At 38.8% G+C, this 12765-nt stretch overlaps 1 protein-coding gene across 10 annotated transcripts in view; it reads left to right on the top strand.

Moving 5' to 3' along the window:
* GRIA4 (glutamate ionotropic receptor AMPA type subunit 4) overlaps nt 1-12398 on the top strand; it is a 239553-nt gene extending 227155 nt beyond the window's left edge. The window contains exons 14-16 of one of the 10 annotated variants that reach the window (XM_030042300.2): nt 2132-2246; nt 4497-4631; nt 11269-12398. In XM_030042300.2, the coding sequence (XP_029898160.1) occupies nt 2132-2246; nt 4497-4631; nt 11269-11433 (415 nt within the window). In that variant the 3' untranslated portion in view covers nt 11434-12398. Of the gene's footprint in view, nt 1-2131; nt 2247-4496; nt 4767-11268 lie in introns of those variants that run through there. The other 9 variants (XM_030042303.1, XR_003927502.1, XR_003927501.1 and 6 more) reach the window with 9 other exon arrangements.
* The last annotated feature ends 367 nt before the right edge of the window (nt 12399-12765 follow it).

Below are 12765 nucleotides of genomic sequence, written 5' to 3'. Positions count from 1 at the left end.
CTCCACAGGCTTCTGATTTTCCATGTGAGAACAGTGCTTAGATGTCCCTTATCTTTGTCATAACCAGCCCCATTACACTGCTGGGATTTAGGAGCACTGAAATGTGGCTCAGTGCCAACGCATGACAAGGTACAGATGACAGCTATCCAAATAATATTAAGTATTTTGCACTTGTACTAGAAGCAAACAGAGAATCATGTTGACAGGCAACTTGCCAGCATCCCAAACTGCTACCCACTCATTTCACAGCTGTGGGACTTTGATATTCCACTATCGACCTGCACAACCTGCTGCCAGGAAGCCTGAAGACAAAGTGTAAGTTTGAATACTGAAAAAGATCAAGAAATAGGCTTCTTCTGTTCTAGAAGCAGAGTATTCCATAAGAATTAAATGTGTGGGATTTGGAAAATGGATTAAACATTTCCTTTAAGTAAAGGGATCACTTTAGAGTACCTGGCAATCCTCTCACCCTACTGTAGCTGTCAAAAATTGTCATTCCTCCAAGGCACCAAGGCTTCCTCAGTAGTAAATGTAAAGAGATGGGCATCTCAACAGCATGCTTCATCCTTTGTTAAAACTTGTACCTCAGCCCACCTTTTGGAGGTACCTATCTTTGTCCCTTAACTGCAGGGAGGCCTAGACAGGCAGCCAAAGCTTGGGGCATAACTTTCGGGTGAAAAAACTGAGGTGAGGTGAATCCCCCCCTTTATGTATATATGCAAAGAGTAATCAGATGTATGAAGAGTAGCATATGAGGTTCAGGAGCTGTTATTTGTGTATTAAATATATATATACAAACATGCACAAATATATTAATACATAAGCATTTGGGGATGTCCAGTTAAACCACTTATAGAGTATAACAAGCCCCTTTTCTCTTTTGTAGTAACTATTTTAGTAGGTTCAGTTACACTATATTAATTAATGCTTGCACTGGTTATTTCTTTATTAAGCCTTGAATTCATGAGTTAACATATTAGCAATGCATGGATTATGGTGTATTATGAGAGATTAATTTTCCCATAGGAATCTGCTGGCACACACAGGATCAGGTCCTATGTCATATAACTTCACCAGAAGGCTATCTATCACATGCCATTTCTGTTTATCTACCTCCTTCTCTGATGTATATTGTATTTTCATGCACACCTGCACATAAATAGATACCCATATGCTTACCACATTAAGAATTGGACAGTCAATGATTCAAAGTAGAAAGTACATAGAATAAGTCTGTTAATCATTTCATAGCTTTTTAGAAAATAAACTGGTACAACTGCATGAAGTGGGACATTCCCATAATACTCTGAGATTATTCACTCAGTTTAAGTAACTTCAGTGTAAACCCATAGTGGTTCATGACTTTGAGGCATCAGATTAGGTTTCATCTCAATATTAAACTCTCTTATGTCACCCACAGCAAATACCACTACTCAGAGAAGATATTCCAAGTAGTAATTTATCATCAGCCTGGGACCCTTGAAAGACTTATATGAATAAGTGAGATTTAAGGAAAAAATTTGAATTTGAAAATAGTGTTGAAACAGGAAATGAAAATGAAAGATTGACTGTCATGCTCTTCTTAGCTGAGGACAAGGGCATTGCAACTCTCCCCCTAAGTTCTCTGCCTGGAGACCTCCTGATTACAGGTCTGTGCCAAGTGGTTATAGGCAGCAAATTGCACGAAGCATCACCTTTCTCTTGCCAGGATAATTTTGAGGGCAGTAAATGAAATAGCTGTAGCCAAGTCATATTATTAGTTTGTATGCATACAATCTAAAAATAGATTGAAAGCAAGGAACACAAATTAATGTTTCTTAAATCATATATCCAGTTGTATTCTATATGTCTCTGAAGGGTATGTTGTTAATATGTCTAAGCCAATAGTTTTGGGTTCACAGTAATTGCATACTATTTATTTACAAATCTTCCCCAGCAGTATGTGCCTGTTACCTAAAGCGATGGAGCAGGTCCCGGTCATATGTCTGTCTCTAAACCTGGGCCAACAGTACATGACATAGCACCCACTGTGGCCTCTGCTCTGTCACTTTGCAATGCGATTCTATGTAGTTTTACTTGAATAACATAAAATAACATATATAATGTTATTTATGTTATTTTCCACGTGAAGAACTCCTGTAAACCTTGCCGTTTTGAAACTCAGTGAGGCAGGCGTCTTAGACAAGCTGAAAAACAAATGGTGGTACGATAAAGGTGAATGTGGACCCAAGGACTCTGGAAGTAAGGTCAGTCGCTGCAGTTCGGGACCTACTATCGTGTTCACAAAGCAGTAAAGGAAGTAATAAACAAAATGACTTAGAAATAAAATAAACAGCTGTAGACACAGAACGAATCAGCTTCACCCCATCTTGATGGGAGTCACACTTTAATTTAAAGAAGCACTATTGCTTTTTAAAGTCGTCAGTGGTATAAATCATCAAACATCATCCTGCATATTCAGGGCATCTGTTGAAGAGTGACAAGGCAGTTTTTTGGTTTTGGGGGAGGCAGGTTGGGTTAGTTGTTTCCTTTCTGCCTAGGGGGAATGGACTTTCCCCATTGACTGTCTAGAAAGTGTCCCTTCATGCCTTCTCGTTTTGGAGCTGGCCTCCCTCAGCAGTTTTCTGAAAAGGAGAAACACTAGCGAGAAGGATTTCCTTTCATCGCTGACCCAGGGTGGCTGCGCCTGGCTGCCTTTGGGAAGGTCCCTGGCTCCCTGAGGAGCTAACTGGAGCTTTGAAGTGAAAGACTTTGATAATTAATAGCTTTCTACAGCTTCCGGTGTTTACCCTAATCCATTCCCAAACAGTAATCCTCACAGCTCCAGGGAGTGGAGCCTTCTCTATTCCTCTCTGTTTGGGGACAAACACAGAAGCAGGTATTTTCTGATGGCTAGGAACCACCAGAGTCATTGCCAGCCCTGTATTCAGGGAGTCTGAAATTTCTTCACAGTGCCTGTCTCCATGCCAGCCTGTGCTGTCCAGAGCTAAAAGGAAAGTGTGATGGGCAGTGACTGCTTGCTGCCTGCGTGCCCTGAGAGTTACCCTGATGGAGAGCAGGTAAAATTAGCCTGGGAAACAAACTTCCAACACATTTTGCTTTTTCTGGCAAGTGCTTTGGAGAAAGGAGTGAAAACCAGTTAAGAAGATGGCAGAGTACCTGTAAATGACAGCTGAGAAAGCTTCAACCCACCATGTATGTTAGGTCAGGTCTTTCTCAGTCCTGCCTCCTCCTTGTTTGCAAGCACCACATTAGCAATTGCCACTGGAGGAACACAGTCACCTCAAAGACATTCAGAGTCCTCTTAGCCAGGTAAAAAGAGACAGACAAAGCAGAACCCGGCTATAAGCCCCAAACACCTCTGTACGTCCATGGGAATTGTTTCTGTGCTAATCTACTGATTACACAATAAATAGTGCCTCTTTAAATTAAACATCCAAATATTTTGCATTCTTCGTAAGTTAAAATTTCATAGAGATTACAGTCGGAAGTACTCTCCTTACTTTAGGTAAAGATTATATAGTCTGCATAAGAATAAAGCTTTATAAGTGTCTTAAGGCGCACAATGTAGTATATGGAAGTCAATCCTAAAAGAGTTCCTTGAGAACTGTGCTAAAAATGCACATGGATTTCAAATCAAAAAATACAATTCATAACTAAGCAGTGAAGTATAGAGAAATGTAGAATAGTTATTTACTATAATATGTCCAAGAAGGTGTTAATTTATAAAATGTTGTATATTTAATAATTTGCTAAAGAAAGTTCTCACTGTTGTCAAAATTGTGAATAATGTGTAAGATTTCACAAACTGCTATTTAAAATTATACTATTACTGAGCCTTAGTAGTCCATGGGCATGTTCCAGAACTGTATCTATAATAACATAGAAACAAAATACAATAAGTGGTAAGAGGCAAATATATCACGATGTGTATGGTACAGTGTGCACTTTCAAAGGAAGTGTTTGTTCAAAGAAATAACTTAAGCCTCACATGTTATTCTCACCTGTCATTTAAGTATCAGAAACTCAGTCTGGATCTTTTAAATTAACAGCAATGCCTACCACAAGTACAATTACTGTTTTTGTAAAGATCAAGCAGAGTCTTGTCTGATATAAATGGATTTCTGGATTCCAAGGCTTTTAAAGATCTTTACTTAAATGCAGTTTCATATCAGTGCTAAAATGTCCCCTAAAGAGAGCTAGACATGTCATTGTGTAATTGTCCACTTAGTGGAAGTAATGCTTTGCAGTAAGCAAGCAATAACATCCTGGTATGTTGGCAATATAATATTTTTTATGCCGACCAGGAAAACTAGGCGCTTAAAATATATTTTATAGATCCAGATAGGTCAAATTTTGTGAGAAGTATGTAAGCAACCGTCATTTAATTTCAGCAAAACATTGTTATTTATTTCTTTTTCCAATGTTTTAACATGTAGCTTGTGCTCCTGGGGGTCTGTTTTCCGGGGTTAACTGTGTTGCTTCTGTTTCCCCAGGACAAGACGAGTGCCTTGAGTCTCAGCAACGTTGCTGGAGTCTTCTACATTCTGGTTGGAGGCTTGGGCTTGGCAATGCTGGTGGCTTTGATAGAGTTCTGTTACAAGTCCAGGGCAGAGGCGAAACGAATGAAGGTGGCAAAGAGTGCACAGACTTTTAACCCAACTTCCTCGCAGAATACCCAGAATTTAGCAACTTATAGAGAAGGTTACAACGTATATGGAACCGAAAGTATTAAAATTTAGGGGTAGGACTTAGGGCCTACTACAGTGAGTGGGTGATGCATCTTGTAACGCAGTGTTGTGACATGTCTGTCTAGTGGTGCTTGCTTCTGAACAGAGCTTTATATTTTGGAAAACTTCAGTGCAAAGTGGTTCAGTTTTTTTGGCTGCAGATGTACAGTATACTATTCCATGTTGCTAATAGACATCTGCATTGCAAGGAACTTTTAACATAAAAAATACATTTTTAACAACTCAATGTTGTCGAATCAATTGGGAGATGACAACTATTTGAAATTGTAAAATATATATTCAGAGGGCCAGTGTTTAATTATGTGATTGGCCAGCCTATTTTCCTAAAGGTTTGCACTCTACTAGTGACAAATTGCTGTAATCCTTTACTATTTGATGTTGGCCCTAACTGGGACTTTGTCGTAATCAAGATTTAGGATAGGCAACGTCACTGAACCATAGTTAACCTAATGGAAGACAAGGCACTGTTACAAGAAGTCTAAATGTTGTTCTACCTTCTCTCCCTCTTCCCCACCCTATTCCTTCACCCTGCCTTTGGTACATGTTTTATGCTAATTGTGTGGCATTTTTTTCACAATATCCTGCTTCAGGTCAACCTTTGCCCACTATAATAACCACAAAAAGTCACTAACCAATCAATAGACCTTGATTAATCATCCTCAGCTTTCAGTAACGTACTCCCTTACCTAGCTCAGGACTAGTGTATTTTAGACGTTCATGCACTGATTTTGGAAACTGAGACGCTCATGTCGCCGAGCTGCGTCCTGCATAGTTCCCCTGAGTAGGCGTGCAGGGATGGTTTACTAATGTACTTGTACTCATCCGTGCAGTGAGTATCTTGCCAACTAATCATTAGTCATGACCTTTGGAAATGACACGTAGCAGCAAACTGAGCTTCTAAATATAACTTTTATGTAGCTCCCAAGCTATACTGGCTGCTTTGTAAGTGAAGGTGCAACTAGGACCCTGCCCTTTCGCACTGCCTAGATCTCTCTTGCCCTTGCAAATAGCAAGCCACGTGTCTCCTCTGTTAACAAAAAGCTTGAGCTACATTTTCCTGAAATCACTGAGCCATCCCTTTAGTGGAAGTAAGAAACAAAAATTTAGGGAAAGGAGATGAAGAATATAATTTTTATGTTGCCACCTAGAAAAAATTTTGGAGGAAACAGCTGGAGATACAATTATTATTTTTTATTTATTATTTATATAGCGCTGGAGTACACGGCGCTGTACAATAGGTGAAGTGTGCCAAACACATAACAGGTCCCTGTCCCGAGGAGCTTACAGTCTAAAGGCACAGCCGGTACAATACCGAACCATACAGTACAGAGCAAACACAGAGTGAGCAGAGAATGGTGTTTGAGCATGATAGCTGGAGCGCTGCAAGGAATAGGTGGGTTCTCGGGGGGCGAGGGAGGGGGCTTGGCATACGCTGGCTGGGAAACTATCCCAAACATACTGTCGCTATGTAGTTTTCTTTTGTTCCCTGTTGTACCAGAAGTCATGACCCTGGGTAAATTTTAATTGTAACAGAGGTGCCTAATTTCCCCACGTAAAAAAAAAAAAAAAAAATTCTTAGCTGTGCACTTTGTTCACTACTGAAAATGTGAGGCATAGTAGGTGTCAGGGGGACTCCAAGAGTATAGGCCAGTGTTCACTACTGTGAACTGAGAATCAGGACTTCCAGATGCTAATATTAATCTCCCAAGTTCACTGCCTACTGTCAGTACTAAGGGTCTTAAAAAGAAATGATCCTGTGCAAGCAATTCTGCAAAATGCAAATGAAGAGATCTTTTTCTTTTAAATTCTTTAGTGATGTGCCCACAACTGAGAGTGTCCCCAGGCTGCTTTAAAAGTAAGAGTCGCAGAAAACATATTCCTTAGCAAGTTTACAGGGTGCAATGCATCCAAAACATAGTCTTAAAAAAGGCAAATAAAACCCCAAAGCTTTCAATCAAATACTGACCTGACTCAAACTGGCTTAGCATGCTAAACATGGCATGACTTGACAATCCCCTGAGTTCCCACCCAGCTCTGTGATTCCAGTGCAATAAACGCTATGATTATATTTGTAGAATTTAGTTTAGCCTTACTGTTTTCTTGAAATAAAAATTAGGGCTAACTGATATTTATTTTTTAAGTAAAGATCATAAATACCTTTCTCTAAAATTTGGATTTTTGTGGGACTTGTTGCAACACAGAGATGAATTCTTACAGGAAAAAAATATATAAAGAATGCCCACGTTGCATTTTATTTTATTGGAAATTCATGTTTGACTTCTGATAATCTCTTAAAAACATTTGTGGGGTGCAGACATTTAAAAATTCACCAAAAAAAAAATAGAAATAAGTAGGAATTTGAGCAACTGTTTTATAGACTTCTAAAATTCTTCATTCTGCTTATTTGCTGTAATATTTACCTGAGAAATTTCAGCATGTAAACTTCTTATAAAAATGCTTATGCTTATACATGGAAGACTGCCAATGTCCAGTCATCCTCTCCTGGCAGGGGTTACCTGTGTGCTGTGCTCTCTACAGGGTGACTATGCCATCTGTTCGTACACGTGCTAGTCATAAACCCCTGTTATCTGGCAGAAGTACAGAGCCCACAATACTGGTTACATATATTTCTGCAGAAATACGTCTGTCATGCCTTTCAAAACCTTTGATTTGTCTATTTATCCAAGGAGTAAAGGGATTGTATTGGGACTAAAACTTGCTAATATGGAAAGATGCTTGGTGGTTCTAACCTGCATGAGTAACCAACACACTGACTTTTTAAGCTAACATCAAATAGTTTTAATAGTATATGTTTTAAACTAATATAAAATAGCTTAAATAACCCGCTTGATAATTAATATTCACTACCATGTTTTTTGTTTTAGTTTAATCTCATCAAAAGTGAGTTGCCTCAGGGAAATTCACCTGCCTGTGAAGCAGGAGGAAATGAAAATGTAGGACTAATCTGTATGTGTGGGCTAGTCTATATGATAAAGGACTAGTCTGTATGATAGAGGATGAGTCTGTATGTGTGGGATAAAGACATTCAGAAAGGACGACAGGCTGTTACATCTGCTGAAGGCAGGGAAGGAAGTTTGCTTTAAGGAGGGAACAATCCCTTCCCCTTCCCCTGGGGCAGCAGTTTTCCATTTTTGTAGTAAGCCCTTAGTACACTACTTGAGTTGATACCCTGAGAACAGTGTGGAGCCTAACAGCCTTAAAGCCCTACCGAGTTCCTCACCCCAAACCCACAGGCTTTCGAAGGGATTGTCCCAGCATCCAGCCAGCCACCACCACTGCCTCTCTGTGGCCTTCTCAGTGGGCCATGAAGCTCATGACCCAGCTTCCAGTGCAGCTGCCTTCTCATGCTCTCCCATCCCATGCTGTTGTTTAATGAAATTAATTATAAAACTACAAAAAGCAATGAAAGAATTATTAAATTAGTTACAAAAAAGGTGAAGTGCTACAGGATGGCTCAGTAAATGTGTAATGCACTTATTTTGACTTGTATACTTCCAATTTCATATTCAAGATAGAAAAAGTCATTAAAAGTTCATCTTAAATATTTGTGCCAAAGACACCTCTATGTGACCCAGGTACTAGAGGAGCCTGAACAACAAAAGAACGCACACAGGCTAGGATATTTGTGTTATATAGACTGAAGATATCAGTTTCCTAAATTCGCATTTCCCAATAGGAACAGGGCAGTCAGTGTTTTCACATGATTAATTCCTCAACTAATTTAATCAAAACTAATGACAAACTGGAAAATACATTGTCACTATTAACTGCATACGCTTACCTCACAGAGACTTTCACAATTTGGGTAATAGAGTAAATACCAAGACTTTTCCCTCTCATCCCAGCCTCTCTTGAAACTGTTTCTGCAGCCAGGCCATAATTCTGAGATTGTAACAGCACAGTTAAGCAGAGTATTAGCTTGGCTTATTACCTATAGAGTAGTTTAAAATATAATACAGAAGCTTACCTGGTTACTTGGCTTTATGGCACCTTCCCAAGTACAAGTTTGACCTGTTCCTCCTGGCTTTCTTAACTGTCTGGGTTGTTTCCGTGGTTTGTTGCTGAGCTGTTGTTAATCTCTGCCATGAGAAGAGAAGAGTTGTTTTATTGCAGCTTTTTCTGTTATTCTGTGGAAGGCTGCTGAGAAATTGTTTGTTACTCTCATTTGATTTTTTTTTTCTTTGGTGGATCCCTTTTTAGTGTCTTTCTGTCCTGAGTGTGTTGTCAATGGCGAGAAAGCTATATAGACTGAGCTACAAAACCACAGTTACGCATAACTCTTATATCCCTTATAAATCTGAGCGCTGTCTCAGATTTCCCAGTGGCAAACCCTGAATGGCCATGAACAGATAGCTGATCAAAGTGATAGAATGATGCTGGTACATGATGACGACTTTCTGGGAAATTTAGCACATCTGGAGTAAGCTGTCCCTTTTCCACCCAAGTTTGCATTCTAATCTGGTTTGGCTTCTCATCCCTCCCCAAAACTAAAGCACCTTTGTTTTTTCTTGCCATTGACCAAAACATGTTCTGTGCATTTCTGCAGGCAGCTACCAGTCCTTGACATCCATTTGCAATGGGACTCTGGACATGCGCTATGTGGAGCTACACCACAGTGCATTGTGTCTGTGCTTTTGCAAATGCATAGATTTTTATTTGCTGCTGGGGAGTAGTTGAGGTTTTTGGTACTGTATGGGCCCAGGTCCCCACTCCCTATTACCACTGCCTCCCTTTTTAAATCTAGCTGTTGAATTAGGTTAAGGTATGTTTGGTAGCAGTCCCTGTCACAAAGTACTCTGGCAGCAGGGAAACTTTTCAGAGGGTGACTTTGGACATTGCAATTGATGATTATCAAAGCCAAGGTTTTTCAGCGTAAGGGGAATGCCATTACGCCCTCTGTAAGCTGAGGCCTTTTCCTGAATTTGGCTGCTTGTGAGGCCTGAGGTTTTGGGGGTAATTGATTTGGAAAGTTGCTTTTATATCCAAGCTCTGGCTGTGCCACAAGAGCAGCTGTACTTTTGAGAACTCTTTTTGAAGGAGCTACTGACAGCAATGCAATATTAGAGTGGTGCATTTTCACAGAAGTGCACCCAGAAGCAGTGGAAACGTTTGAGAGTTTTTATGGAATCTCCCTCATCTCTATACACACATACTTATATATAAAATTAACTTCAGCATATCAAACACCAGCTCAGGATTTTACTGCTACCTCAGAAGGAGAAACCGGGCTCAGAAGGACAAAGTTCTAAATGCAGAGATCAGTAATAAGGCAAATAAAATGATTTTATTATGTTTGTCATCCCTTTGCTCCTATGTGAATGCACCCTCCTGTCTCTCTTTTTCCAATTGGTATTTCAGATTGCATCCCTGCACACTAATTACATGAGTTAGTTGCACAGACTATAGCTTCTGCTGACTAGAAATCAGATTTCCCCCCCTAATTAATATCTTAACATGGTATCTTTGAAATCTGTTTCAATGTAGCATAGTTTGGGTGCCTGTTGTTCCAGGTGTCCTTGCTGCATTGGTTGACCTTAGACACCTCCCCAAATTTTAGTCATCTGGAAATCATTTAGTCTAAACTAGTTGTCTTGGCTTTTTCTATCATCACATGAGAGAGCTCTTTTAGATTAGGTTACAGATTTTTTGATGACTAAAGTTAGATGGCATAACTACAAATCTTTTTTTTTAACAAATCCAAAATTTTTGCTTGAGTCAATTAGTCCCTAAACAAGATATTTTGTTCTGATTTACCTGAAAGTAAAGATTGTGAGGTAACAAAAATTTAAAACTTGTGGAAAATTTAGACCTAACGTAGGAAACTATAGAAAATTTTATTTTTGCTCAATAAACTACATTTCCTTTGAAAGTTCCCACTTTCTCTAATTGTAGGAAAATATTTATATGAAAAGAGATTTGAAGACAGTTCTCAGATTTACTGATACTAAATATGTGCATTGTGAAAAGAAGTAATAATTTCTTTAGATTTGATCCATGGAATTATCACAAAGATAGCTGATATAGCTATTACAATCTATAAACAATTTTCAGTAGTTATATTTTATCTTGACATTCCTAGTTGAAGGTCTTAGCCTATAAACACCTGTGCATGATTTTATTCACAGATGCTAATGCTTTCAGGTTCATAAAAGGTCTTGATTCTCCTTTCACTGTATAAAAATGTAGTTTGAAGCAGTTTAAATGAAGGTATTGCCTCTTCTGTTAATTTCTTGATCAAATTTGGATTTTATATTTAAATCAATAATGATTTAATGTAATGGAACTTACCCTCAGAATTGCTAGTCTTTTTTCCCCTAGTAGACTTTAATGCTGTGTATTACATTTATGATGATTACTATTACTATATTTAATGTTAACATGAAAAAATGCAGATGTCTAAAATTTAATATTTTGGTGTTTGCTGTGTCCTGGTTTGTGGAAGGACAGAAACATTGTAACACTTGACTCTTTTCTCCTTTTTTTTTTCCAAACCTAGCTTACCTTTTCTGAAGCCATAAGAAACAAAGCCAGATTATCCATCACAGGGAGTGTGGGAGAAAACGGACGCGTATTGACTCCCGACTGCCCGAAGGCCGTGCATACTGGAACTGCAATTAGACAAAGTTCAGGATTGGCTGTAATTGCATCGGACCTACCATAAAAACCAAAAAATTAATTGAGTGCCTTAATCAAACTGTGTTGGTGACTGATGGGAACACAGCACAGACTGTAACGACATGGGAGTGTCATTGATGAACTAATAATTTGGCTGAGAAAGGGAAGTACGTCCGAATGCGCCAGACATCATCAGCAACAATGTGTGCATGAGCTCAGCTCGGAAACCCAAACTCAGATTTTATATCAGGAAAATTCATAATTTAGTTTTGTTGGGGGGAGGGGGCTGGGGAGGGTGTATTAACAGCAACAAATTTCACTTGAGTGGACTTAAAACTAATAAGACTTGCCAATTTAGCGCATTAAACTGTGAAGAACATGCTCAGAAAGGACAACATTTTGGTCTTTGTCTTGACAAAGAGAGAAAAATAGCTATAGAAGTCAATGAACATGCTAACCTGTGTCTCCAGAACATCAATATATACAATGGAAGAATACTCAGCTGTTCAGCTGTAGAAATGAATCACTAAACTGTGATAAGAAAATGATAAATATGTAAATCCTGTGAAAAAAATAAAGAAATTATTTACATTTTCTTTGAAAAAAGAGGAATATTGAAACATGCTTGCTTTTTAACTGATGTAAATTCGGTAGAGGACAACACAATTCTTTTTTCTAACCATCTTAGGGAACAATTCATTGCAATAATTGATATAAAATGCCATCACTGTAATAAAATTCAGAGACTTTTTTTTATAAAAGTTGTTGGTCATCCTCTTGTTTGCTGTTACCTTCATTCTGTTCCATCATTCCGTGTTCCACAGATTTGCATCTGTCTATTACAAGAAACAAAATGATAAAATGTTTAGAGTATGTCATCAGTCTGCAGTGTAGAATCAAAAGAGACTACGGGTCACTCATGTTACAGATATTATTTATAATCTTGTTCTGTGTAAGAAACTGTGGTTTTTGTACCCACCAAAAAGAATAAAACAACAAACGTTCTTATAATTATCGACAGAGCTTGAGTTGTTTTCTGATCATTAGGGATGTCACCTGGAAAATAGAATAAGGTGGTTCATTTCTTACAGCAGGATGCAGGACCTTATCAGAGACAGTCTGAGTCCCTGCACACTTGTGAAGTGCTTTTAAGTCCTTAGAGACGAGGGACTCAAAGCTGTCAAAGTATTGTCATGATTACTCACTGGGTATTTTAGTACTAGTCACTGTACCCTTTCTGAGAGGTTAGGGAACCATTTAGCGACAGGGTTGGTTCTGTGGATAGGTCAAGGGATGAGATACCAGGGAGCTGGAAAGTACAAATGACAGTCTTTCAGATTGATGTGATAGAGAGAGTGTGCTTGGTACACAGCAACCT

This window comes from Aquila chrysaetos, chromosome 19 (assembly GCF_900496995.4).
Source record: "Aquila chrysaetos chrysaetos chromosome 19, bAquChr1.4, whole genome shotgun sequence".
NCBI lineage: Eukaryota > Metazoa > Chordata > Aves > Accipitriformes > Accipitridae > Aquila > Aquila chrysaetos.
The sequence above is the reverse complement of the archived record's forward strand: the minus strand, read 5'-3'. Positions and strand labels throughout refer to the sequence as shown.